The following is a 26,871-nucleotide window of genomic DNA, read 5'->3' as shown; positions in this document are numbered from 1 at the left end:
ATTTTTAGCGTCCTTGCTGGTTTTTGTCTGCAAGTATCCAGAGGAGAAGATAAGTTATTCCCAGTCCTCGTGAAGTTCAATTTTTCACATGGATTGCTTATTATTAGTGTTGCCTCCATGGCTCTTTTTTTAAACTACTTATAGTATGACCATATCCAGCACACGATCATCAGTCAGAATAATGCACAGCGTCTGGAAACCATCTCCTGAATCTCTCTTCCACAGTATTCCTGCACAACCCTCAGCTGGATGTTGTATACTTTTAAATTAATTGATAAAGTCGCACTCAAAGAAGTAATGAGTCACAAATATGACATAAAAGCATTAAATCATGTTATTTAGGACAAAACGTTCCTGTTTGTTTGCTGCTGGAGGCTAGATGCTATCTGTGGAAAATACGGATATATTTTCCAGGCACTTTAATGCTGTTATGAGCGCAGAGTAAATAGGTGCCATGTTTTGCTATTAGTAAACACAGCAGACATGCTAACAGTGTACTGTTTAAGGGGAAATGAGTCATGGTTATTAGACACATCCGAACTCTAAAATTGGACAACTAGAAAAAGCTTGAGAAGGGGAAATTACACAAGGTAGGCTGGTCAAGTAAAGAGCACCTCCCCGTATCTTTTTTTTTGGGCAAACCTTGCTCTGAGGTCATGGCAGGTATTGAGTGATCACATTCACCTGATAGAGTGAGCTTCTATAAAGCTGCTGGACAGTCATGCTCATTGACATTCAGGTAGCATTTACAAAGAATCACCTGAACAGCCCAGATAATATTACACACAGACATGTCTTACCTGCTGCACCACATTTCTTCCTGACTTATCTCCTGGTGCATCTACGCTGCTATCTCATTGCGTTATGAATGGCGAGGCACTCATCTGTAGCTGTTAAAATAGCTGCTGTATGTCTGTTGAGTCCTCTCAGAATAGACCACTGTAAATGCTGATCTGTAGAGTTTACATCATATTTAAATCATTTCAGGTTAGTGTCGTTCTTTGTATCTGGCGACAGTAACTATTTGTGTTGCTAGCTCGTCTGCTTTTTACATAATACAGTTAAGTGTGGCTAGCGCAACATGTCTTCTGAAATAGACTGTGGTCAGAAAAGAGAGTTCAGCAGCACGGAAAAAGGCTACTGTTAAAAAAAAGAGTCCTCAGAGTGGCTAAAACCACCTTGAAGTTATTACCTGCAAACAGAGAGCAACTTTAACCAAATTAAAATTATCTCAACCAGACTGCTGCTCTTGTTTTTCTAATTCCGCCATACAATTATCACTCAGTAAATGGAAAGGTACGTGCCAATAAAAATAAGTCATTTCTGTTTTGCTTTGGCCCACCTCTCTGTAATGCTTAACTCTGCAGCTGCACTGTGAGCTGTGGAAAACAAACAGTGCAGTGCAGCTGGGCTTCTCAAGACAGCAAAAGGGGAATTTTAATCCCTTTTTTTTTTTTCTTTGGCACCAGTCTGATTTATTTGGTCATAAAGAAAGGAAAAGCACCCCACCATCTGAGAAGGATTGGGAGGTGAGAACGCAAATTATGCCAGAACCCCAGTTGCAGACCGAGAAGCACAACAGACCAGGAAATGAATCCCGAACAGGTCAAAGAGCTCGAACCACAGGAGAGGCCATTTAACTATAGTGACATATTATTGGGATACCTGGACAGCTCAAATCAGTTTGTCACATGCACTCTGGCAACCAAATATGTTACAGTGCAGTGACACTATCACTGCGATACAGAACTACAGTTAAGGGCTAACCTACACGTGTCTCTCATCCAGTCCCACAGTGTGCTCTGAAAACAAACTATCCAGAGAGCCTCAAACCATTTCCAGCTGTCACGTCCCAACTCCACTATAAGCCCTAACTTGATATGACGGGGCAAGGCGAGGTGAGGGTCAGGCTTCAGGCTTCAAGGAAGATTCAAAACACGTAACTCAAACTATGAGCATTATATTCATAATTGCCCGTGGTTGAAAAATGAAGATGCCTTCTGTCTCTCGTGTTACCTTTAGCACTTTCTCATCTTACATCACATGCCACGAGCCTTCCTTCACACAATAATATGGCAAGGAACAATGTATAGCACAAATATGTGATAACTCACCACCACAGGCAGCTGCTTTTAAGTGTTCTCGCCTGACACACAAACACACATTATATATGAACATTTTAGGTGAAAAGTAAAACCTATACAATGACTCACTGCTTAAGCCAACATTATTATACAGTGGTTTAACCGTGTAACAATAAAGACCTACTTCAAAAATGTATCAGTTAGGATATACCAGTGATGTCACATAGATACATGCATTCACGGGCCACGTCATTGGGTCCACTTTGCTAGTAGCTGGTTGAACCTCCTTTTCCCTACAGAACAGATTCAACCAGGTGCTGGAAACATTCTTCACATCCATGATCCGTGAATCTTCAGTTCCACCACATCCCAAAGGTGCTCTATTAAGAGCTAGTGACTGTGGAGGTCATTTGAATACAGTGAACTCATTGTCATGATCAAGAAACCAGTTTGAGATTATTTGAGCTTTGTGACATGTTACCCTGCTGGAAGCAGCCTTCGGGACATGGGCACAGCGTGGTCATAAAGAGACGGGCATGGTTGGCGTCAATATTCAGGTAGGTTGTGGCATTTAAACAATGCTCAGATGCCCCAAAGCATCCCAAGAAAATATCCTCAGTACCACTAATGAATCCATGCTTTCACGTTCTTTATGCCAGATTCTGACCCAACCATCCGAACGCTGCAACATATCCCAGTCTCAAGATGTCACAAAATTGAAATCAAACAAATAGGGCAAAGCAGTAATATAATACAATAAAATGCAGATCAACAATCATCTGGAATAAAGCTCAAATTTCTGATTAGCTTAGCTTCATAAAGAAGATAAATGTCCAGAGAATAGCATGTCCAATCAATTGGCTCCACCAGTACGCTGAGGCACTGGACAAGCTGCAGAACCCCAAAAATTCTTTGGTTAATGTGCAATAAAAGACTATCCCTCAAAACCATTCAAAACTAAACTTCACAGGCAATATTTCAGGAATACTGCTTGACAAACAGAAGAACTCAAACAGATACAAACCTCAGCCTCGGCTGTCAGTTTGTACCTAAAGCCAAGAGATGTATAAGAAGTTTCCATGTGGACGTCATGTTGGCAAAACCAGTCTCCTTTTCTGAGCTGACAGGTTTAATTAAGCTGCAAAAACAGCATCTGACACTTTAGATGAAGTTCTGCTTAAAAGGTTAATGCAATCAGAGGCACGTATCTACTCCATGTCACAGCCATTGTTTAAGCTCCATCTGAGGTTAAAGTGTATAAAGTAATGAGAACAGTACAACAATCCCTTTCTGGACTCTTTTTCTTTATTGATATGATTATCCTGTGTTGGTTGCTCAGATTAAATTTCCAAGTTTTGTATGGAAAAGCATGTTGACTATCCATTCAAGATATGTGAAGAATGCACATGAGAAACAGAGCTCTGGACATCCACTCAAACTAATCAGGATGTTCAAGACGAAATTGTCAGTTGGAGCATTGTCCTGATTTCACTTCCAGAAAATCTTGACAATGACTCGGATTTGACAAGAGAGGGGGCGAACAGGAGGCAATTTTTATGTTTTGTTTTTTAAGAAGTGGTTTGTGTGTGTGTGTGTGTGTGTGTGTGTGTGTGTTTGTGTGTTGGGGTGGGGGGTGTAGTTCTTTATCATGCCTCACTATCCAACCTCTTACCTCCCTTTTGGGGCCTTTAGGAGCATCCTGTGACCTCTGACCTCCTGGACAATAGAAGCCAGGACGTTTCCCAGTGAGCGCTGATGGAGCCAACAACAGGAACATGAGGGGTGCTCCTGGGAAACAAACTGTTTATTGTGCAGCAGGATGGACCGCCCCCCCCATGTCCCAGTCACTTACTTTCACACACAATCAGCGACACTAACTACACACCTCTGCACAGTAAAATCCTGTCAAGCAACAGGTGGCTGTTTTAAAAGCTGATCTACGCACGAGCAGGAATACTCAAAAGTCCCATATCTTCTGAAGAAAGGGCGTGCATGTGGGATCGTGTGTGTGCTTGGCTGTGACGAAAGCACAGCGATAAGAACATTTCCCTTTCACCTAAGTCACAAAATATTGCCATGTGTTGTAACTCCATATATACTTTTTGCTTCTTTTATCATTTATTTATTATACAAATCTGCTCTCTGCGTCCCTTTATGCAGCTTACAGAAAACGTGTTTCAGCTATTTCACTCTCTCTCTCTCTCTCTCTCTCTCTCTCTCTCTCTCTCTTTTCATTTCTGGACTGGTTTGGACTGCAAATGATAAGTTTATATTTAGTGAGACTTTCTATTTGATAACAGTACCAGGTCATTTGTTGGTGCTGCCACTGCCTGTCTGTTTCAGAGGAAATCCCTCCTTTGTCTCTCAAGGAAGCTCAACAAACTGGGAAAACCTGAATTTGTCATCAGAACTCAAACAGCTGGAACACATTTGATCAGGCAGAGTCACCACTAAATGTATTAGTCAACGCTAAAGATTAGTTATTACCGAGACTCGGGAGACTACTCATTCCAAGAGCAGTGCAGTAAAACAGTTTCCAGAGCTGTCAATCACTTTTCCACAAGGGTGGCGCAACACGAAGTCACAGAAGGCTCTGGGGATTCTTCTATAAGTGCTAAACCCCGATGGATCACTGGTTCTTTATGACTGCGTGTGGTTTGGGTCTGTGCGCCACATGATGCACATCTGATAAGGGTGAATCAGGCACGATAGGCACAGGGGGCCAGATCTGCTGTCTTTGTAGAGACATTAAATCATGATTATCAGAGATGAATTGAAATTAAGCCATAAAGGAACACGAATCCATAACTAATGAGTGCAGAGCGAGAGGAAAATATGGTTATTTTAATAGCAACAATATTTTAATATCAACATTATTGAACCTCCTATTGTTGCAAAACATGTGTTAAAGCTTTAAATCTAATATTGTACCTGTTTCTTAAACAACAGAATTGCTTCTCTTCTTTTTGTGATACTTGCTGGATATGTATTATATATAGAACAAACTGTATAAAAGCCTGTGATTCAGAAAACAGGTCATTAGTTACCCTGTGACTGTAAACATTGCGCCGCCTCTCAAAAACACTAAAATGTAGTCACATTTTTCTTCTAGGCCCCCTGCTGCTTGTAAATGCGAAATTCCACAAATGAAACCTGCAGCGCTCTCTATGGCCGCAATTATAGCATTTAATGCCATTTAATAATAACATCCTTGGAGCTATAAAAGTTTATATGATTGCATCACGTAAACCTCGTAAGCCAAAGAAGCATGCAGTCGCGTACCAGCTTGTTTTAATGTCCGAGAGAACGCAAAAGGGAAAGCTCTTATGATGCATGTTTACTTGTTGATTGCGAGCTGTAGAATTCACTGATAGTCACAGGAGCAAAAGGAAGATTTGAGGAGTAATTTGGAGATTTTCTAGGTCAAAGGCCACCTTAACACTGACAAGCAAAATCAAATCACAGCTGAGGAAATGAACCATGAAACAGTGATTGCTCCATACATAATGACCCTTTTTCCAGTTGCTTAGCTCAAGAATTATTTGATTGTGCAGAGTGCTGACTTCACTGCAAACATGAGCACTGCTTGCACATATTGCCTGTGTGTATAATCAAATCTAGACCATTGATACAAGGAGCGAACAAATATCTCTTAGTATGCATAAACAATAGATCTTTGTTCCATAAGAGAGCCCTCAGAAAGCTAACAGGCTGACCGAAGGTAGAACACCTCTGGGGATTGTGAGCAAAGCTTGTGCTCAGCATTAATTGGTTGCACTTTTATTGGATAATTTAGACATTAGCAAGACCCATTTAAGTTAATTTTGAAAATGACAGGGAATATATGTGCTTTGTCACAGCAGCCATGGGAAAACAGCCAGTGAAAGGAATATAGGCACAAATGCCGCTTTTGCATAATTGCTCAAATAAGTGGAATGCTTTCTGTTATGTAATTAAACTTCTCCTAATGATGATTCATGTGACCAAAAGGACAAATCACTTGAGTCTGCTGCGTCCATGGTTTCAAATAACAACACTATGGGCCATATCCCTCATGAGACAGGTCAACTAAGCTCCAACCCCCACCCATATCATCCCAGTTCTGACACATTCACACTTTGAGTCATACATCACTGGAACTTGGGGCACCAGTCGTGTAACTAAAAACTCAACCTCTGGGTATAGGTGGGAAATTCCCCATGCAGGTCAATGATCTGGTGCTTTATCGAAACAAAGATATTTTTACCTATTGTCCTGAACTTTTGCAAGGTCGTGTCCACCCCCCACTGCCCGTCACCCTCTTAATTGCATTTCTCCCTATCTCAACTACAAAACCCTATAGATTTAAAGGACACAGTAGCAAACAAATCATTGTGATTTGAGATTTCACAGGAAACTGTACAGAAGGGCGAGCTCTGTGAACTGAGGCTTTAAGCCAACAAAGTGTGGGCTTGACTTTGTCTGAAAACCTCACGCTGATAAACAGCCTCTCCAAGAAGACAAACTCAGAACACAAGGCCCCTGCTGCACAAGAACCAAAACTTCAGCTACCTCTGCTGCATGCTGAATCTGATTACAGGCAAGCCCTGAGGACAGGCAGGTCATTGAGAGCACAGAGATGAGCAAACAATAAGATATTATCTGAAGGAATCTTCAGTTTTCCAAAGGAAAATGGTCCCTCTCAGTGTCACATAGACGATAGGATCCTCAACCTGACACTGAATCAGCCATTTAAGAAGAATGAACACTGCGACCCATTCATACATACTCACTAAAATAATGAGAGCTCTTTTTTCGCCCTTGTTTAAGACATATAAAGGGAAGCTCATGAGGCTTTGCGAGACAAGACCGTGCAGAAACTGGAGCATGCAGCTGACTCAAATGAATATGCCTTTACAGTGATTGGGTATTGAATGAACAATCCTATAGTCTTTTTTTCTCTATTCTTTATGTGCGTGTAAATAATACACGTGTTTGGCCTTATTGTAATTTGCTCATCTATTGTCATACACTTGAAATAAATAATTTGAAACAAAACTGTACAGTAAAAAATTTGGGGGAAAAAAAAAAGATGTTTCAAACCCTGCAAAAAGTGTTTTAAGTAAAAGCTCATCATGTTTCACATTATCTATTCTGGCCATGTGGTTTCCATGCACCTTAGCTCTTTTCAAATAGTGACATCTTGTGGAGACCTCGGTTCAATTATTGTTGAAGCCACAGTGTATTATTAATGTTTGAAGCCATGCACCCTTTCAATATCTGCCTATTTAAACTTGAAGGATGAGAACTCTATGAATGAAAGTTAATTGTGTCTAAGGGCTTTGAAAACAGTCAAACAAAAATAAATAAATTAAATAATAAAAAATTTAAAGTTCATGTAATAATAATAAATATATTATGTTGCCTAACGATCGAAAGTCACGTCACTCGGATTTTTTTAATCACGTCAAAGCCGTTTAAAAAAAATATTTTTATAAACTACAATCATGGAAGTTCTAGGTTGGTCAATTCGTGACTTAAGTAAAGTCTCGCGATATTTAAACCGGCTGCCAGGCACCAAAAGAAGAGCAGGAATGAGGAGAAGGAGACAGCAGCAAAATAGCTCAGTTGTTCCTAAGAAAGATTAACATATAGCTCACTGTTGGATTCATTGTTTATACTAGAAGTCAAACGCCCAGAGTCAGACGTCATTTCTCGTTTATACGTATAGTAAGGTTTGAAAGTACGCAGCCTCAGAAGCCAAATTTTATGTGTGAAGTGCTAACTGTTAGCTGACAGGCTACCTAGCATAGCCATTGAAGCAATGGCGTTGAAAAGAATTCAGAAGGTGAGTGTATATTTAATTCAAAGTGTCAGCCATATCTTCTAATATATACGTCTTTAAGTTTGGCACTTTCTGTAATGATAGTGCCCGTGTGTAACCTTTTCTTTTGGTCGAATAAGCAGTGCTAGCTCGATTTTTCTGCTCCTGGTTAAAATAATTTATAGACAAAGACGAGCGAACCCACCGGTGGCCGTTGTTGGTGCAGTGCTACGGTAACGATCGCAGTAAAAAGAAAAAAAAAAAACAACAACAACACATCAAAAACAAAAAAACACGTCGTTATTCTTGACTCTTTCTTTGTGTGAAACAGTGGGTTTTTCCTGAATGGTTGCTAAGCTCTTTATTAATGATTCTTGTAGCGTTAACTAAACATTTCGCAGTGCAGCGTAAGGCTCAGCTGGATCGTTGGTGCGTGTTGTTTATTATTGGTGGGTATGTACAGGACTTGTTATTAAATCCCGGGCCTGTCAGTTGTCTTTATCCTTGTATCCGTATCTCTGGCTGATGATGTGTTCAGTCGCTGAATGACAGCTGCTTGTTGGTTGCCAAAATTGAACCCTAGTGTCAGCGTTGCCATATATGGAAAGGCAAATGGGGCACTGGAGCAGGCCACGGTGTGTATTTATATAACAGAATAGATAGGCTTTCTTTCAAGAGATGTTTAATAACGGGCTTGTTTTCTGTATGAATGTCCGCTGTTTTTTTTTTTGTTTTTTTTGTTTTTCCAGTCCCCATTGGCATCACAGGCAGTGGGTCTTGGTGATCACTTTTATTGTTTAACTAAACTGAACATAGTTGCTGTTTCGTGATAATTTTTTTTTCCTTAACCCAGACTCTGTTGATGAATGCAGCATATAGCTATTATTTCTATGTGAGCACTTTTGAATTATGACACTAATGCATAAATAGCCGACTGACAGAAACGACAGCCTTGCTCAGATTTGAAGTTATGCCCATTACATAACACAAGAAATAAGGCTGGTCTCTGTCACAAAATTGTTACTTTTTATGCCCTATGGGGATAAAAGGAAATTTAATTGAAAAGAAATATATCATGTACTGCATTAGACTACTGATGAGGCTTCAGCATAAGACTATACAACTGTACAAGCTTTATATGTACATAAAACAGACAATCAGTCGGAAAATGTTGGTGGGACAAAATATTTATGACTATGTATTGTAATCCATCATCTTGTGATATATTATTGATACACTGATGCCAACTGTCAGTGCTTTTAAAGTGCAAGCACTCTGAAAGCATTCCCACCCCAGTTTTACTTACCAGCATTAATGGCTCATAAGGCCTCCTGGTTATGCTTAGCAAATGAATTCATCCCTTATTTATGTACTCAGCAATTGTGATCATTTGTAGACTGTTGTCATGTACTGTATCAAGAACCATTGTGATACCGCCAGTATTGTGGGAAATGTATTGTGACAACATCCTATCATGAGTCAATTGAGTCAACTTCAAAAGTCGTGAGTTACTTTTTAATTGTCCTGCCATTAGGAACTGTCAGACCTGCAGAGGGACCCTCCTGCCCAGTGCTCTGCTGGACCAGTTGGAGATGATTGTAAGTAGTTTGACAATTGCTACATCAGTGTATGCTTAAATAATGTTTGAAGGTTTATGTGCCATTTTATATATATATATATATATATATATTTTTTTTTATTTTTTTTCTCCTCTCAGTGTTTCATTGGCAGGCAACAATAATGGGTCCAGTACGTTTTGCTTCTATCACACCCAACACAGTTGAAATATGAAACTTAAAAATTAAAATTGTCACCCTAAAAAAAAAAAAACTTGCTTTATTTCTCTTATTTCAACAGAGTGACAGTCCATATCAGAGTGGAGTGTTTTTCCTCACCATTCACTTTCCAACAGATTACCCTTTTAAACCACCAAAAGTGAGTGAGATAATGTGGCACAATGCTTCAGATCCATTTATTTGGTTGTTTAAAAAATTGGCCTTACATCATATTTTTTTTCCCATGTTTTGGCACAGGTTGCATTCACAACAAAAATTTACCACCCAAATATCAACAGCAATGGAAGTATTTGTCTGGACATTCTGAGGTCACAATGGTCACCTGCACTTACAGTATCAAAAGGTAAAAAAAAAAAACAAAAACGGGGGGGGGGGGGGGGTATTTGTAGTACATCTGGGTTTGTAACTGTTTGAAATACTTTGGGGGAAGACCACCCCCCCCCCCCCCCCCCCGAAAAAGAAATTGCCTGATGGTGAGATGGTGAGCGAATTGAAATGATGCCAAAACGGTAATTTAAAGTTACATTCTTTGTAAAATTATCCCTGAAGTTTTTTTGGACTAAAAGCTTTTACTTGTCAGCCAAAATGTAAAATCCTTGTAACTTTGATTTAGCAGATAAATCTGCTGTAATTTTGGGCCAATACATTCCTTTAGTGATTAATTCTTATTAATGAACTTATTTTTAATGGCATATGTGGAACCTGTAGTGTGAGTGAATTAATCAGTGCTTATAAATATGGTTTCATTATTTAAGAATGAAAGCAAATGTCAAAATGACATCTTTCTGCGCCGATGCTACAAGTACAGCACGGTTATGTTACAAATAAATTTCCTCCATTCATTTTGTTGATGAATGCTTTAACTTGGTGACTCCTTCTTCCGCAGTATTATTGTCCATCTGCTCTCTTCTGTGCGATCCAAACCCAGATGATCCACTGGTACCAGAGATTGCCCATACATACAAGGCTGATAGGGAAAAGTGAGTGTAAAACAAGAGTGCATTTACCACAGTTGAGCTCACAGCCTTTCAGTCTCATGCTGTGAGATAAAGTTCTCAGTTTGTGAGTTTAACTTAAACTTTCCCAAACATTGCATGTGTTTTACAGGTACAACAAACTAGCAAGAGAGTGGACACAGAAGTATGCAATGTGAGAACACCAGGGAGCTCAAAACCCAAACGAGAACAAACGAAACACAGATGATTTGTAACTTGAGGCAAATGAGCAACAGAGAAGGAGGCGGTACTATGAGGTACAGTGCCACTTGGCTTTGTGTGTGCTGAGCTGCTACAGTGTGCTCTCCTTCGTGACTTGTATGGATCTGCTGAGCAGGACCTATTGGACTCCTTAAAGCGCTCCCACATGGAATACTGGAAAACTCTTTACTACCACCATACTCAGACTTTAAACTGTTACTCCTGCTATTATGATGGTCATAATGATTGTTAGTTTTCATAAGCATCATTTTTACCATTATTGAGTCATATCATCATGCTACTCAGAAACAAAATGTTTGATTTACGAGATTAGCTCTCTCTTCATTTCAGCGGTTCTGTCTGCACCCCACTGGATGTCTTGTTATTACTGTATTTCATGTTTCTGGTGGCCTTTCTGTGTTATGTTTATGTGCAATTTAGACAGAATGTTTCCTGTTGAACACACATGTGTGCAGTGCCATTACCAGCAGCTGATCTGTTGGCACGTAACTGTCTCTACCCTGAATCAATGTGAAAGGTAATAAGAAGGATTCGTCTCTATCATCCGCTTTGTTTGTAATTGTAACAGTATTTAGTCATTTTTGAAAACACTGGAGAGCTGCTGTTTGTAAGTAGCAGGTAGGTTAATGACCACCTCCCATTTTTCTCACACATGCTGTCATTGTTCTTACATCCTGGATGATGAGCGAGGGCTGGTGTCCATACTACTCAAAAACTCTTCTGTTTGACATGTTATGCTGTGTATCTATGAACATGGCTACTCTTTGGCATATAGCTATAGCTGTGTGCCTCTTCCTCAGTACAGTTACTCAGGTATCTAACAACATTACCAGCCTTTTACATGCAGTGACCCATGGTGAGAAAAATGATCAGGGCCTACATTGTCTAACTTCTAAAAATAGCACTTACCTCCTTTTGCTGTTTTGTTCACATAACAACCCAACACTTACTGCAGCGCGATCAAAGACAGGCCACTGTGGGTCTGTGCTGCACATAAATATATGCTGTCCAAGAAGTACTGTCATTCTCACTCTTTCTCTCCACTTTTCACCATGATTTCAGTGTTTTTAAAACGATTGGATGTGAACAGCTTTCAAATGATGCTGTTGAACATACACATGCTACTGTTTGTTTTGGTTTTTTTTTCTCTTAAATGTTTTTTGGATGTTCCTTGTTCTAAAAAATGTTTTGCAGATCCTAGTCAAGTAAAGTCATGTATGTTTAGTTACTTTAGGTGAATAATACAGTAACTTAACATGACAGTTTGATCTGCTTTAAATATCAGGATTTAATTATGTTCATTTTTATGATTGGGTCTGAATTTTTTTTTTCTTTTGTTTTGGCATTAATGATCAACATTGACAGTAAAAGCTTTTTTCTGGGTGAAACATTTGTGGTTTTTTGTATCTTTGAAAGTTTTAATTTTAGTTTGTTTTTGTTTTGGGGGTTTTTTGCATTTGTGTCATGAAAATTGAACATGATTGTGATGTGTCATAATGTAATAGTTTTAAGATAATCCGTTGTGACTGTTGGACAAAGTAGTTAGGAAAAGTTGTGTCAAAAATCACAATTCAGTGTGCTAATGCTGCCAATATAAAGGGATTTATTGGATATTTAGAGCAAGATTTTTTTGTTTTTGTTTTTAAGGCATTATTGAATAGATTCATCCAGAAAGGTAAATAGCTAAGCATGATTATTTAAGAAGCTTTGGTTGTAGAATTAACATCACGGTTTAGGCGCTGAATATAGATTTTTAATATTGTTAGCTAATGTAGAGGAAAAAAAAAAATGTCAAAAACAAGTTGTCCTGAAAGTATACTGTGTATACTAAAATGTTTTGAAAATATACCCACTGAATGCAGTCAAAATATTTTCGCTCCGACACCTCAGCTGTAATATTACAAGTTCAGTCCTTGTGTGCGTTGTTGTTTGTTCATCTGGCTATTTATTTATTAGAAAGCTGAGTATCTTCCAGCTCTTCAATATGCAGCCTCAGTTCATAATGTGAGTAATCCTACATTGATTTCCCTTAATCTGGTGTGTTCAGTTTCATATAGGCAGCTTGGCATGCTTTGCACTCTGGAGATCCTTCTCAGCCATTTTGCAGAATATCAGGGATTTCGTTAAATTTCATCTGCCTAACACCTCTGACTAAAAGTTTAGCCTTAACCCTCATTTTGTATATATAGATAACGTGTCATATAAAGTGTAAATTTGCTATCAGGGCTGTATTCCCAAAATGGGTGATTCATTACATCAGTAGACCTGGAAACCTGCTTGAAGAGTTCACAATATTTTATTTAAAAAGGAAAAAAAAAAAAAAAAATCAGCTTGGCTTTTTCCGAATGCAGGACCAGCCTTCACACATCTTAAAATTTGGAATATGTGTGCTTGAACTGCCGTTATGAACGTTAACATGTCTTCACATAGCCTACACAAGATAACTATGACCTTGTTATAACATGAATAAAGCTCATCTTGATTTATTGTGGTCTGCAGTCATTTCATGTAGAACCTGTATGAGCTTACTGGTATTGGCTCATGAGCAGATAAGTAAGCCGTGCTTCGTTTGGGGTAATTTAGAAATGTTATCACATAGTTTGTCCAGCAGAGTGCTCTGTGACTCATGTATTTACAGTGCTATTAGGGACCTGCAGCACATGGAGTTTAAAATAGGCAATTATGTCACTGAAGTGTAGAGTTTTGAGTTTGCATTTAAGGGGGTTAACAAAAACATAAAAAATGTGAAGACATTTTCATATACACTTCTTAAGGCTAGGTGTTGCATGGTTTCATCATTTGAATTTCATGATTCATAAAGGTGATGAATGGATAGATGTTTCAATGTGCTGTCTACAGATTTGTTGATATAAATAGACAAGGCCATTGTTAGGCTAAGGTTTATTTATGTAACTGTACGGTAGTTAAAGCATTGTGCAAGTCTTGAGCCACCCCTCGTTTCTTTATATTTTGCTACAAAAATGGGAAATAGGTGCAGCAATTTAGTGAAATATGCAAACATGCATGGGAATAAAGTATAGAGGGCAGAAACCACCTTTACTCTTCAACACAGCCTGAATTCTCTTAGGCAGGCTTCTTATCATTTCTTTAAGTAGTCCTCAGGAACAGTTCTCCAGGCTTCTTGGAGGACATTCAAAGCTCTTCTTTGAATGTTGGCTGCCTTTTGTTCTGTTCTCTGTCAAGATGATCCCATACTGCCTCAATAATGTTGAGATCTGGGCTCTGGGGAGGCCAGTCCATAACTGATGGTGTTCTGCTGGGTGTTTTTCTATCCAGGTAGGCTTTTCTTGTTTTGGTGGTGTGTTTAGGATCATTGTCATGCTAAAAAAAAAAAAAAAATATGAAGTTGTTGCCAGTCACAAGCTTTCCAGGTGGTATTGCATGCTGGATCAAAATCTGAAATTACTTTTCTGTGTAATTCAATTTTGACAAGACCTCCAACACCACTGGCTGAAAGGCCTTTTTCATAGATTCAACTGAAAATGAATGAAAAAGCAGCCAATGTCCAAAGTGAACTTTGAAAGACCTTTAGAAAACCTGGAGAACTATTTACAAGACAGCTTTAAAAAAATTACAAGAAAGTCTGGCTCCTTTAAAAATAAAAATTATTGCAATTTAATTTAAATTTTAAAAAGGTCAACAAAAGTTGTGAGCGCGTCGACCTTTGGGACGTCTGATAAATAACATGGAGAGTTTTTTTTTTTCCAGTGGTTGGGCAAAAGCAAAAGTTTCATTTCAGCTCATTGTTTCTTTGAGTGAGAAATTACTGCATCTTGATGATTTTGGGGGAAACAACTAATTATAGTCGAACTGGAAACAACTTAAAAACAACGCACACAGGACCCCCCCCCCCCCCCCCCCCCCAAAATCCGCAGCGTCACGCCATACTGTTGTTATTATTACAGGGTGCACCCAGGTTGATATGTAGCCTCCGGGCTAAACTAGCCCCCCCCCCCCACAGCTGAAAGTCGGCAGCATCATCGCCACTCCTCCCAATAGGAAGGGCGCATCCCGGTAGCTAGCTGGCTAGCTGTATTCAGCATAACGATGGCAGTTAACCTCAGCAAAAATGGCCCTGCATTAACAGCTGCATATAAAGAAGTGGTGGATGAAAAATCCAATACCAACTGGTAAGAAGCAACATTTTCATTGCAGTGTTAGCTCTTTGTACGAGGAGTGACGGTGGGGCTGTTAGCTACATTGTTGGCTAGCTTTGAGCGAGTCGATAAGTAAGTTAACCTATCGCAAATAAACTTAACCAATAACCTGAAAATAATGGTAATTTGTTAGCCACATTATGAGTCTGTACTTTTTTATATAACCTATAGCGTTTGTTAGAGTCAGCTTTGTCTAACATGGGAGTTTAGTTTCTTACATTTATTTCCAATCTGATTATTAATAATAACCTTAAAAATGTGCTAACATAATAGCTAGTTAGAGTGCTAATTGGCTGACAGGTATACTGAGCCAGCTATCATGCTTTGCGTGTATTTTGTTTTTTATTTTTAGCTCAAAATAGGTCATGAAAGGGCATGAGGTAAGTCGCTAGCGTCCTCGCCCACTTCCTGGTAAGATATCATAAGTAATTTATAACTAGTAAGAGACACTAGAGCTTCCTCTTCGTTTTACTCAATGTTACAGAAGTGTTTGTGGTTTGATATTTAAACCTGTTGAAGGCAGCTGTAATGTTTAATGATGACCCAGATTGGTTAATCCCCCAAGAGGACATGTTCAGAAATTTTCAGAGTCCACACAGAGCCCCCCCCCCCCCCCCCTTTTTCTGAACATGTCCTCTTGGGGGACATGGGGGGGGGGGGGGGGGGGCTCTGTGTGGACTCTGAAAATTTCTCTCATCAAATTAATGTTTGCCTTTCTTCAGTCGGTTTAAGGAGTCGACTGCCACCGCCTACAGCTCAGCAATTTGCTTTTAAAATAGTGCTGCTAACAGGATTAAGTAAAGACGGAATAAAGAAGTGATCTTTCAGAGTGCTCACTAAAGTTCCTCTAATATGAAACAGTGTGGTGCCCTGTGCTGATAACAAGCAAATGCCCTTTTAAAACCACATCACATTGTTGACAGACAGCTTGTCTTTCAATATTTTTACTTTGTAAGCGTTATTATTAGTGTTTGGATTAAATTAGCAGGTCATGTAGAGCTATAATTATGACTGTAACATGTAGCTGTTTCTTATGAGTTCTGTGTAGGAGCAGATCACATCAGTTCATCTGTGCAGTACTGACATTTAGCTAAGTCATAAATGCATCTTGGGCTGTCTCTGAAACGTGCCCTCAAAGCAGAAGTAAAATAAAAAATATTAAACATCCATAAATTAAATTACAGACTAAAACTTGTGCTACTAAACTTATTGCCTAAAACTTAAACATATTTGAGTTCCTATCAGCCAAATCTTTTCATTATTAATTATCAGTCATCACTGTGGATGGCTGTGGCTCAGGAGGTAGAGCAGGTCATCTACCAATCAGGAGGTTGGTGGTTTGATCCCTCGCTGCTCCAGTCTGCATGCCAAAGTATCCTTGGGCAAGATACCGAACCCCAAGTTGCTCTTGGATGTGTTCATCGGCGTGTGAATTTGTGTGTAAATGTTAGAAAGCACATAGGGGTAGGAAAAAGGGGCTTGCATGAATTTGAATGAGGCATGTTGTATAAAGTGCTTTGAATGTTCATTTAGAATAGAAAAGCGCTATATAAGAACCAGTCCATTTACCATTAATTTTATGTAGAACTCTCTTACTATTTATCACTTAAATGTTTATTGGCATACAAATAACACTCAAAAACTACTTTAATTGACCCCAACATGAAGAAAACCCACTGTATGAGCAGCTTCTTCAGACATCTCCATAATTATTGTATTTTCCCTCAGAAAATGGTGCCGTGTACTAACTAAAGATTCTGTTTGCTTAGGGCGGCTAGTCTTTATTTTTATCTGATATTTCATAACAAAGAAATTTCTTTACTGCTGCAGGGGCCCGTAGCCTGTAAAGATTGCTCAAAAGGGTGATAGAAATGAGGATTAGAAATTGCAGCAGTGTTTATACTACACCTACTTCCCCTGTATCCTGTGTGAATGGGGCTTAAGTGCGGATGATACTTAGAATAGGTTTGCAAAACAACTCTTGTTTACTGTGAAATGATGCGTATCCACTTTTCTGTCTGTGGGATCTGTTTTCAGCCAGTGGTGTAATTACAATAATCTGGTGCTTTCTACAGGGCCTTATTCACCTATGAGGGAAACAGCGATGACATCCGACTGGCAGAAAAAGGGGGTGAGTAATGACGTGGATATTTTAATCGAAGTTTTTATGATCTCGACATGATATTATCAGATGTGTGCAGGAATTTCACAGTCAGCATACGGCCTCGGTACTGGAATATCAGCACAAAAGGATTGCTTGCCTTTGCTTTCTCACCCCCATCATTTGCAAGGGGGGAAAAAATGCCCACAGTTTCACAATGAACCACAATAACCATTTGACTTTTCCGCAATGTTTATGCATCAGATGGAGGGCTGGAAGAGCTGGTTGAAGAGCTCAACAGTGGAAAAGTGATGTACGCCTTCTGCCGGGTGCAGGATCCAAATTCCGGCCTGCCCAAATATGTCCTCATCAACTGGGTTAGAGTGACACTCAACTATTAAATGTGTGTTTGTCCTCTTTATTGTGGTCACTGACCCTCTAAATTCTTTGTGTTTCAGACCGGAGAGGGAGTAAAGGATGCCAGGAAGGGAATATGTGCAAATCATGTCAGCGCCATGGCCAATTTTCTTAAGGTAACTCTAAACCTTTAAGTCTAGTTCAAATATGCATTAGAATTTGTACTGCTGTCTGCTTTTGCTTGCAAAGGAGGCCTAACTGCACCTTAATGATGGCTTTATAGCACAACATGCATTAAATGAATGTGCATTCATGCTCCTGGCATTGTCATTAGCCTAATAGCTTTGCTGGAGTTGTGTCAGTGTTATTAATGCCATACTTGCAGCTCATTGTTGTGGCTGTTGTGTGTGTTTTCTGTGTGTGAACCAAGATAAAAACTGGAAGGGTTTCTTTGTGTTTTTAAAGGAACTACTGTTGTTTGCTGTTTCAGGGGGCTCATGTCACAATAAATGCTAGAGCAGAGGAGGATGTGGAACCTGAGTCGATCATGCAAAAGGTGGCTAAAGCCTCGGGAGCCAACTACAGCTTCCACAAAGAAGTTTCCAGCCGCTTCCAGGACAGTGGTCCTCAGGGTCCCGTGGTATGCACTTCCAATTGCCTATCAACAATAGAACAAGATAAGCAATGGACTAGATCTTAACTAGGCTTCCTCATCTCAGAGCATGGATTCATTTGACATTTTTTGTTTGTTTTTGAGGTTCCTGAGGTCTCATTTATAAGGGAGTGCATAGGATCCATTAAAAGCCAAAGATTCTGCGTGCAAAACAAAAGAAATCCTTATTCCTTTTCTAAATGGGCATCATATCCCTTCCCAAACACCCACATTCAATCATAAATGGTTATAGAAATGAGGCTGCTGATCCAGACCTCTAAATATTGACACTCGTGTGTAATGCTGCATGAGTGTCAATATTTGTATGTTTACAGAAATCAGACTGATCCACAGCCTTCCCAAATAGGTGTTATAAACAGTGGTGTCTCTCTGGTGAATGTCACTTGCTTATTTGAGTTTTTACAGTGAACTCAGTCCACATTATAATGGAGCTATACAATGTAACTGTGCGAGATCTGTCACGGGGTTTACACAGTGCATATGTACAGAGTGATACTAGAGAAGGCAGAGTGTATTCAAGCCGCCCTGGTGTGGAGACGCAGTCACATTCACACAGAAAATAAATGAAGACTGCATGTTTTTTTTGGCACAAATGACCACATTTGTGCACAGACTGAAAAACGAGTCATCCTCTGTTCTGATATTCTTCAGTGTTCTTTGATGTTATCTCAGAGTTTACTCCATGATGATGATTTTATCAGTTAGCCTTGTTAATGTCATGTGGAAAGAACTTTCATATTGAGGAAAGGAAAGGCAAGGATGTGTCCTGGCACATGCTGGCATCATTCTGCATTTCAGCTGCTGCGTATTACTGACCGCCATTGTCAGCAGCATACAGTCTCGCCCTTTCCACTGTGCTCTGGGTGTGGGGAATGTGACAGCACTGATGAAGCACATTTAATTTAAGATTTGATTTGGTATCACTGGCGCAACAACTGATTTGAAACGTTGACATGGATATGAAGTGGACCTATAGGTAACTTGTAATGAAATGAAAGCTGTGCATTGAGGTATTTTATGTTTTAGGTTCATGAGAGCGTTACTCCGGCAGTTGGTGGTAACACAGATGGATGACTTAACTGTTTCTTGTCTTGTCATGTGGAACCGTGCTGTCAATTGTCATTTTTTTCTCCCCCTCCAGGGCTCAGTGTACCAGAAAACAAACGCCATGTCAGAAATCAGAAAGACCAATAAAGACAACTTCTGGGCCCAGGCAGAGGTACACTCATTAAGTAATATATATCTCTTATCTCTGTGAAACTGCAAGAAATTGCTGTTTAAAACTTATGACACATACTGCTTTTTCTGTTGAACTTCTACTACGTGCCATGTATTTTTTTACTATACAAAAATACATGCCACGTAGCTTTTTCCATCACAAGTATAACTGCAATCAGTTAGTTGTGACTTTGTCATATTTTTTTTTTTTTTTTTTTTTTGTACTTGAGCCTCATCATCATCCTGTCATAATGCGCTTCGGAAGTGGAGCTAATTTCCCTGCAGTTTTCTTAGAAATCAAGCTTTTCAATGACTGTGGTATTTGCAAAACAATACAGCAGCACTGACCTTGTTGGTTGCTTTTAGAAAGAAGAGGAGAAGCGTCGGCAGGAGGAGCGGCGCAAGGCAGAGGAGGAGCGCAAGCTGCTGGAAAAAGAGAGGAAAGACAGAGAGGCCAAGGAGGCTCAAATGAGGGAAAAAAGGGACAAGGAGAGGGCCTCTCAAATTGACCAACAAAAGTAGGCTTACCTACTAATAAGACCAGTTTGCAATTGCAACTTTTTTTTAAAAGGTTCAAATGATTTTGATTGAAATGATTTTCTGTGTTCTCAATTAGGAAGTACCAGCAGCAGCACGAAGTTGAGAGTAGAGAGCAGGAAAAACAGCGTTGGGTGAGTGCCTCACTGTGCCACTCATAGGATTACACTTTGTGCCTCAAACCCATTTACTCAGACATCGGGATCAAATAATAAAAAAAGTGTTAATGTGTATTATTTATGTAAGACTGTTCACGGTTGAGTACATTTTGGTGGTACATACATCTTATAAACACAAGTCAGGAAGGTAGCAAAGTCAGCAGTGCCAATATTGATATGAACGTTATCAGGAGGAGCAGGAGGAGAACCAGGCAGCCCAGTCGAAAGCAATCAAGAGAGGTGAATCTGTGGAGAAGGCCAATGTGAGTTCCCCTTCACGAAAGTGCTCTTCCTCTGGCAGATTTACTCTTTTCTCTTGCCTTTCTAAATCTCTAATCTAACATGAGCCCTTTGAAGCTTGGGGCAATGCGCCTCCCTTCCAGCTTGTCTTGCATGCCATCTTTCTTCAATAGATTATATTGTTAGATAAATTTGTGTGTGTGTGTTTTTCCTTTCATAAACACTTTCCACCACATTACTGATGACCTCTAATACTTTTTGTACATATTATTGGTTTTCTTTTTCCTAGGAGGCTGCTTCTCTCATCTCTCAGCGTGCTGTGAACCCCAGAGAAATGTTCAAGCAGAGAGAGAGGGGAATAACTCCCAGTGACTCAGATGTGCCTCCTGCTGCTCCTGCAAGCCCTCAGCCAGGTATTTTCCCATTGTAAATGACTTGTTCATACTTCTTTGCTTTGAATGTCAACATCTCTTTTTTTTGGGTAGTGGTAGGTACAAATGGTTTTTCTGTAGGTGATTGCTATTCCCCATCACCATCCTTTTCCACAGTTGAAACTTTCCGTCAGACTGTCTAATTGTCTCATAGTTCATACTTAACACTGTCACCATAATGCTGTCTCTTCCTCTGCTCAATCTGTCTGGTCTTTGTTTTCTGTCTCTGCAATTTTTATTTTTTTTAAATAAATTTTTTTTGGCTCGTTTTGGGGGTTCAATGTGCATCTCTGCTCAGGGCATCTTCAAAGCCCTTTTCTGTCTAAGCAAGTGTATGAATCTGAGCGAGCCAGCTCACCTCAGCGCCAAGCTTCTCCTGTGCCTGCAAGCTCCGCCTCTCCTGTCCGTGCCACAGGTGTGAGCTTTACACACACACACACACACCTATACAGCTTTACACACGTTGGGTGTCAGACTGATACTTAATAAAACTGCAGTGCTTCATGTCTCATTGTTGTTCTGGTGTCTCATCTTTCACATTTATTATCTGACATTTCATCATGACTCATGTGCCCATTCTGCTTTCTTAACACTTCTTTTGATACTCCTTAAGTTAAAAAGATTAGGGACACCCTTATGTCTGAGCCTGGTGGTGAAATTTAGCTTGTGTGCTCTTGTGAATGTGTTGCACATGCATGTCTGTGCTTGTGTTTTGGGTGATAAGAGCCTGATGTGGCTGATGGGCAGTCCCGGTGTGAGTATGATGAGCAGGACGCGGCCCCTCAGGAGCAGAAAGGTGGGGCTCATTTCACCAGCAACATTAATCCTTTACATATATGTCACTTTCCCAACCCTCCCATCTGCTTCAATATATACATATGCTGTTGTGATTTATTGCATTGTTACAATAACCAAGCTTGCAGTCAGGTTTCTGCTGTTCCTGAAACCTGCTGGTAAGACTGCCAGCCCAGTCCCCCCCCCCCCCCGTCATTCTTACAGTTATCTCTCTGTTCTAGAACAAGTACCAGCTGCCAACTCGTGTGTTCAAGAGCCACATTATGAAGAGCCTCCTCAGGTGTGTGTTTACTTACCGTTGTCAGGATAGTGATAGAAATAAACAGCAATCACAAAAAATGAATTTGGATCATTAACTCTATTCTCTCCCAGGTGGAGGAGACTAACTCCTGTGAGGTGGCTGCCGAGGACACATCAGACAGAGGCATCTGTGCCAGAGCGTTATATGACTACCAAGCTGGTAAATTTTTCTTTTTCTTTTTCTCCCTCCACAAAAAAAAAAAATTGTGGTTTAAGTTCTCAAATATTGTAACAAATTCCATCATGTAGTCATTTTAGAGTTGATAATAGATAATTATGTCTATAGCAAACATTCTTGATGGAATATATTTCTGTATACTGCTCAAAAAAATTAAAGGAACACTTTGAAAACATCAGATCTCAGTGCGAAAAATAAATCATGCTGGATATCTATACTGATGTGGACTGGGTAATGTGTTAGGAACAAAAGAATTCCACATCATTTGATGGAAATGACAATTATCAACCTACAGAGGGCTGAATTCAAAGACACCCTGAAAATCAAAGGGGAAAAAATGATGCAGCAGGCTAGTCCATTTTGCTGAAATTTGATTGCAGCAACTCTGAATGGTACTCAGTATTCTGTATGGCCCCCACGTGCTTGTACGCATGCCTGACATGTCGGGGCATGATCCTAATAAGACCATGGATGGTGTCTTTGGGGAACTCTTCCCAGATCTGGACCAGGGCATCACTGAGTTCCTGGACAGTCTGAGGTGCAACCTGGAGGTGTTGAATGGACCAAAGCATAATGTCCCAGAGATGTTCTAGTGGATTTAGGTCAGGGGACCATGGGGGCCAGTCAGTGGTATCAATGCCTTCATCTTCCAGGAACTGCCTGCATACTCTCGCCACATGATGCTGGGCATTGTTGTGCACCAGGAGGAACCAGGACCCACAGCACCAGTGTAAGGTCTGTCAGTGGGTCTGAGGATTTCATCCCGATACCATGGCAGTCAGGTGCCATTGCCTAGCCTGTAGAGGTCTGGTGGATATGCCTCACCAGACCATCTCTGACCCACCACCAAACTGGTCATGCTGATACAGGCAGCATAATGTTCTCCAGTCTCTTTTGTGTCTCTTATATGTGCTCAGGGTGAACCTGCTCTCATCTATGAAAAGCACAGTGCGCCAGTGGTGGACCTGCCAATTCTGGTGTTTTTATGGCAAATGCCAATCAGGCTCCACGGTGCTGCCCAGTGAGTGCAGGTCCCGCTAGAGGACGTTAGGCCCTCAGGCCACCTTCAGGAAGTCTGTTTCTGATTGTTTGGTCAGAGACATTCACACCAATGGTCTGTTGGAGGTCATTATGTGGTGCTATTGCAGTGCTCATCCTGTTCCTCCTTGCACAAAGGAGCAGATGCAGGTCCTGCTGATGGATTAAGGACCTTCTATGGCCCCGTCCAGCTCTCCCCGCCTGCCTCCTGGAATTTCCTCCATGCTCTTGAAACTGTGCTAGTGAAAAAACAGAAAAGATGAGGAGGGGAAAACTGTCGGTGGCCTGTTTTTGGTGTTTGGGTGTTTTCTCATTGTCGTCCCTCTAGTGCACCTGCTGTTAATTTCAGTAACACCAAAGCAGCTGAAACTGATTAACAACCCCCTCTGTTACTTAACTGACCAGATACATATTCCAGAAGTTTAATTGATTTGATGCTATACTCTGATTTAAAAAGTGTTCCTTTAAATTTTTTGAGCAGTGTATATTGTGTGGAAAACCTAATTATCCCTGCTACACACGACAGTCATCATTCTCCATGCATCCTTCATCCACGCTGCACCAGCTCAACATCCCAAATATCCAACTCCTTCATCCCAGCAATAGTTTTTCATCTTTTGTCTTAACTATGTGTACCACTGTCAATCTCATCTCACTCACTCTGGCTCATGTTATAGCAGCCTTCATATTAAAATGTGTGTATTTTACACTGATCATTGTTCAATGGTTCTAGATAGAAGTACATTTAGTTTTTGTTTTTTTTCCTTTATATCCACACCCCCAGAATTTGCTGTATGATGAATAAACCCATTTTAGGAAAAGTCATTAAATATGAGATCGTGTAGTTTTACTCTGACAGAGTTGCATGATTTGAAAATGTCAGAGGAGTTGAAATGACTCCTTCAGTACTTCTTGTGTGTAAACTTATGATTAATAGACGTTTTGAGAAATTTCTAAGACACACACACACACATTGACTGCTTGTTTTAATGAGAGGTCTTCTTCTCTGTCAGCTGATGACACGGAGATCTCTTTCGACCCGGACGAAATCATCACCGGGATCGAGATGATAGACGAGGGCTGGTGGCGAGGCTACGGCCCAGATGGCCATTTTGGAATGTTCCCAGCCAATTACGTGGAACTCATCTAGCCCAGCACGCCGCTTTCCCCGCAGATCATTGGACCTCTGCAGTAAAAAAAAAAAAAAAATCGACACGCAGCAACGTCAGTCCTCACACACTAGAATATCAGGCTGAAGTGGAGCAAATGAGCATCCACATCCTGGACAAAATAACACGAATGGTAACTGTGGGCCTGAAGCTTTTGATTCAAGAAAGTATTCCCATTAAATTGTTGATGTTCTAAGCAGCAGCTGGCATAGCGTAGGGATTTGTGAAGACCCATAGGCCAACCAAAAAAAAACCTCCCTTTGTCATTCCAAATGAAGTCCTGTAAATGTGATGCAGTGTCAGCCTTTTGTTAAGTCTTAAATTTCGTTGTGAGCATTTCTAGTTGACATTTTTTCCTAAGTGGCTTCAGTTTGATTTCAGGTATAATTTCATTGTTACTTTGTAGCAATTGCTCCTTTCCATTTCAGGAACAACAACAAAAAAATGGTGGTACCAGCTACAGAATAATCTTTTGCCTTGATTTTTTTGCCTTTCTGTACCGGCAGACTGAATAACCTGTTTTTTGTATTATTATTATTATTATTATGTGACTGAATTTACATCCTGTGTGATTTTGAAACCTTTACTGATCTGACTGTGGTTAATTACATACTAGAAAAAACATGTTTGCTGTGCTCTGGGTTGTAGACTATAGTAGGGAATGCATAAAATGGTTCCTTTTTAACTGTGAGCAAACGTTTTGCTTTCATTTCAGTTCCTTCCTCATATGGACCGCATCATTTCACCATTTAAACATATTGAACTTTTCAGGGAGAAGTTAAAAAGAAGAAGGCGTAATCAGCAGCATTTTTGCTGTTATATTTGGATCTTGCTGAACTGAGGTTGACTGAGTGCACAAGTGTTTGATAAGCGATAATATCATGGTGCCATTATAACGGGGTGTGAATGCAGTGATAACATTTTATTGAAATGTTTAAGCAGCTTGTCAGCACAATTTATGTAAGACCACTATATATTTTTTTTTTTTTTTTTTTTTTTATATCATGGAACAACATTTTGCTCTTTTGAACTTTTGAGGTTGGTTAACAAAAGGAAAAAAAATCAGTTGATCTCAAATAGAAAAGGGTATTGTGTATCCATTTCATATTTGTTTTTCCAGAGTCTATTGTAATGCAGAAACATCCTTCATAATAAAATCTAATAAATAAGCAAGCTGTGGTGTATGTGTGTGTATATGTATATATGTTTTGTTTTTTTGTTTTTTTTAACAAATCATGGATTGTATGGCTTACATACACAATAGAAACACACTGAAATAACAGAAAAACTTCAGGGATTTTCAGAGGTTTAACAGGAACTCAGATGTATACACAAGCTTTAACGTCAGTTTCCTGGAATGAGACAACAGCTGGGGAATTCACCTCTAATGCATAGGTTTCATTTTCACACGAAAATCAGATTTTGCTTCTCCCACATCCTTCAGTTACATCTTTGTTCAGATGAAGAAATTACCTGCTTTTAATACTGCAAACTTTACTTCCAGAGTAAAAAAAAAAAATTGTAATCTTCAGCAGCATCTCTATAACGAGGCCTACTTGTTAAATTAATAACACGAATGCCTTTTTCTTTTCGCCTTTATCATTCTTAACTTGAGTTTAAATGCAGTTGACAGCATTTCAATAACAGCCAGAAGAGTGCGCTTCTCGCCCTTGCATCAATTAAAATTCATAAATATTCCAAACTTGTTTAAATTGAAAATTTGAACTGAAACTCTCTCTAATGTAAATTAATATTGGCTTGTCAAGAAATTAATCAGCCAGTATAGTTTCAGGACAACTTCCACATACGCCTACACAATCTAGAAACTAAATCTTATACCTCTGATTTAAATTATTGCAAGTTAACTTCTGAAGGTCCGCGTCTGTCCCTAAAACAACCAGGATGGGCACAGACCGCCTTTAAATTCATAACCTACAAAACAAAAAAAGCAGATTTTGCAACCCAATTAATGACCATTTGTCACCATGACTGGAATCCTTTAGGTGCCAGTTAGATGTTTGCAGATTGTTCCCAGGGGAGTGAGTCACTTCAGACAGGAAATCTGTGTTTTGAAATCACAATATTCTCTCCACACACTCTCATTTACATCGACCTGCCCTCATCTCAACCTCACAATGTTTGTGTCAGTGAAAGTCACAAATGAAAAGTTGGGGATTTTCTCAATCTTACGAACAATGTTTTTGCTCATCTCCTCGTCAAGACTTCACATTTGTTTTTAGTGGCAGGAGATACAAAAGCTCACAAGATTTCTGCAAAATATAATGTCACAATTACTTGGAATTAAGACTAAGATACATTTCCTATAAAGCTCGATGGGGCGCAAACTATTTTCTCACCGTACCTCCAAGTTAATTTTTTTCTTTTTTTCCCCCTGAAATGTCACTTTGTCTACATAATAAAATCAAATTCTAGGCTGATTGTCTTATTTCTTATTTATCTGTTTGTCCGAGTCATTATGTGGAAGCTGCGATTGTGTCTTCCTTCTTTTTCTTTTTTTTTTTTTTTTTGTTTGCACACAGCTTTGCTCATCATCTCAAAAATCAAAACAAGAACGTGTCGATCAACTATGAAAAAAAA

At 39.7% G+C, this 26,871-nt stretch overlaps 2 protein-coding genes across 4 annotated transcripts; both read left to right on the top strand.

The window, feature by feature from the left end:
* The first annotated feature begins 7,640 nt into the window (after window positions 1-7,640).
* On the top strand, window positions 7,641-13,246 carry ube2d4 (ubiquitin conjugating enzyme E2 D4). Its single transcript, XM_030737289.1, has 7 exons — window positions 7,641-7,911; window positions 9,422-9,485; window positions 9,605-9,636; window positions 9,745-9,822; window positions 9,921-10,026; window positions 10,570-10,663; window positions 10,791-13,246. The coding sequence occupies exons 1-7, from the start codon at window positions 7,888-7,890 to the stop codon at window positions 10,834-10,836; spliced, it is 444 nt and encodes a 147-aa protein (XP_030593149.1). The 5' UTR covers window positions 7,641-7,887; the 3' UTR covers window positions 10,837-13,246.
* Window positions 13,247-14,875: 1,629 nt separating this feature from the next.
* dbnlb (drebrin-like b) lies at window positions 14,876-24,344 on the top strand. 3 transcript variants are annotated; one of them, XM_030738078.1, is made up of 15 exons: window positions 14,876-15,051; window positions 17,154-17,209; window positions 17,444-17,556; window positions 17,638-17,712; window positions 18,027-18,176; window positions 19,351-19,428; window positions 19,794-19,945; window positions 20,044-20,098; window positions 20,314-20,385; window positions 20,652-20,775; window positions 21,092-21,208; window positions 21,518-21,589; window positions 21,810-21,868; window positions 21,961-22,048; window positions 24,118-24,344. In XM_030738078.1, the coding sequence occupies exons 1-15, from the start codon at window positions 14,969-14,971 to the stop codon at window positions 24,252-24,254; spliced, it is 1,431 nt and encodes a 476-aa protein (XP_030593938.1). In that variant the 5' UTR covers window positions 14,876-14,968; the 3' UTR covers window positions 24,255-24,344. The 3 variants fall into 3 exon arrangements, with proteins under 3 accessions (XP_030593938.1, XP_030593939.1, XP_030593940.1); XM_030738079.1 differs by lacking the exon at window positions 20,314-20,385; XM_030738080.1 differs by lacking the exon at window positions 21,092-21,208.
* Window positions 24,345-26,871: the final 2,527 nt, after the last annotated feature.

The sequence above is a fragment of the Archocentrus centrarchus genome, chromosome 9 (assembly GCF_007364275.1).
Source record: "Archocentrus centrarchus isolate MPI-CPG fArcCen1 chromosome 9, fArcCen1, whole genome shotgun sequence".
In the NCBI taxonomy this organism is placed as follows: Eukaryota; Metazoa; Chordata; class Actinopteri; order Cichliformes; family Cichlidae; genus Archocentrus; species Archocentrus centrarchus.
Note: the sequence above shows the minus strand (reverse complement) of the source record. Positions and strands in the feature narration are given on the sequence as shown.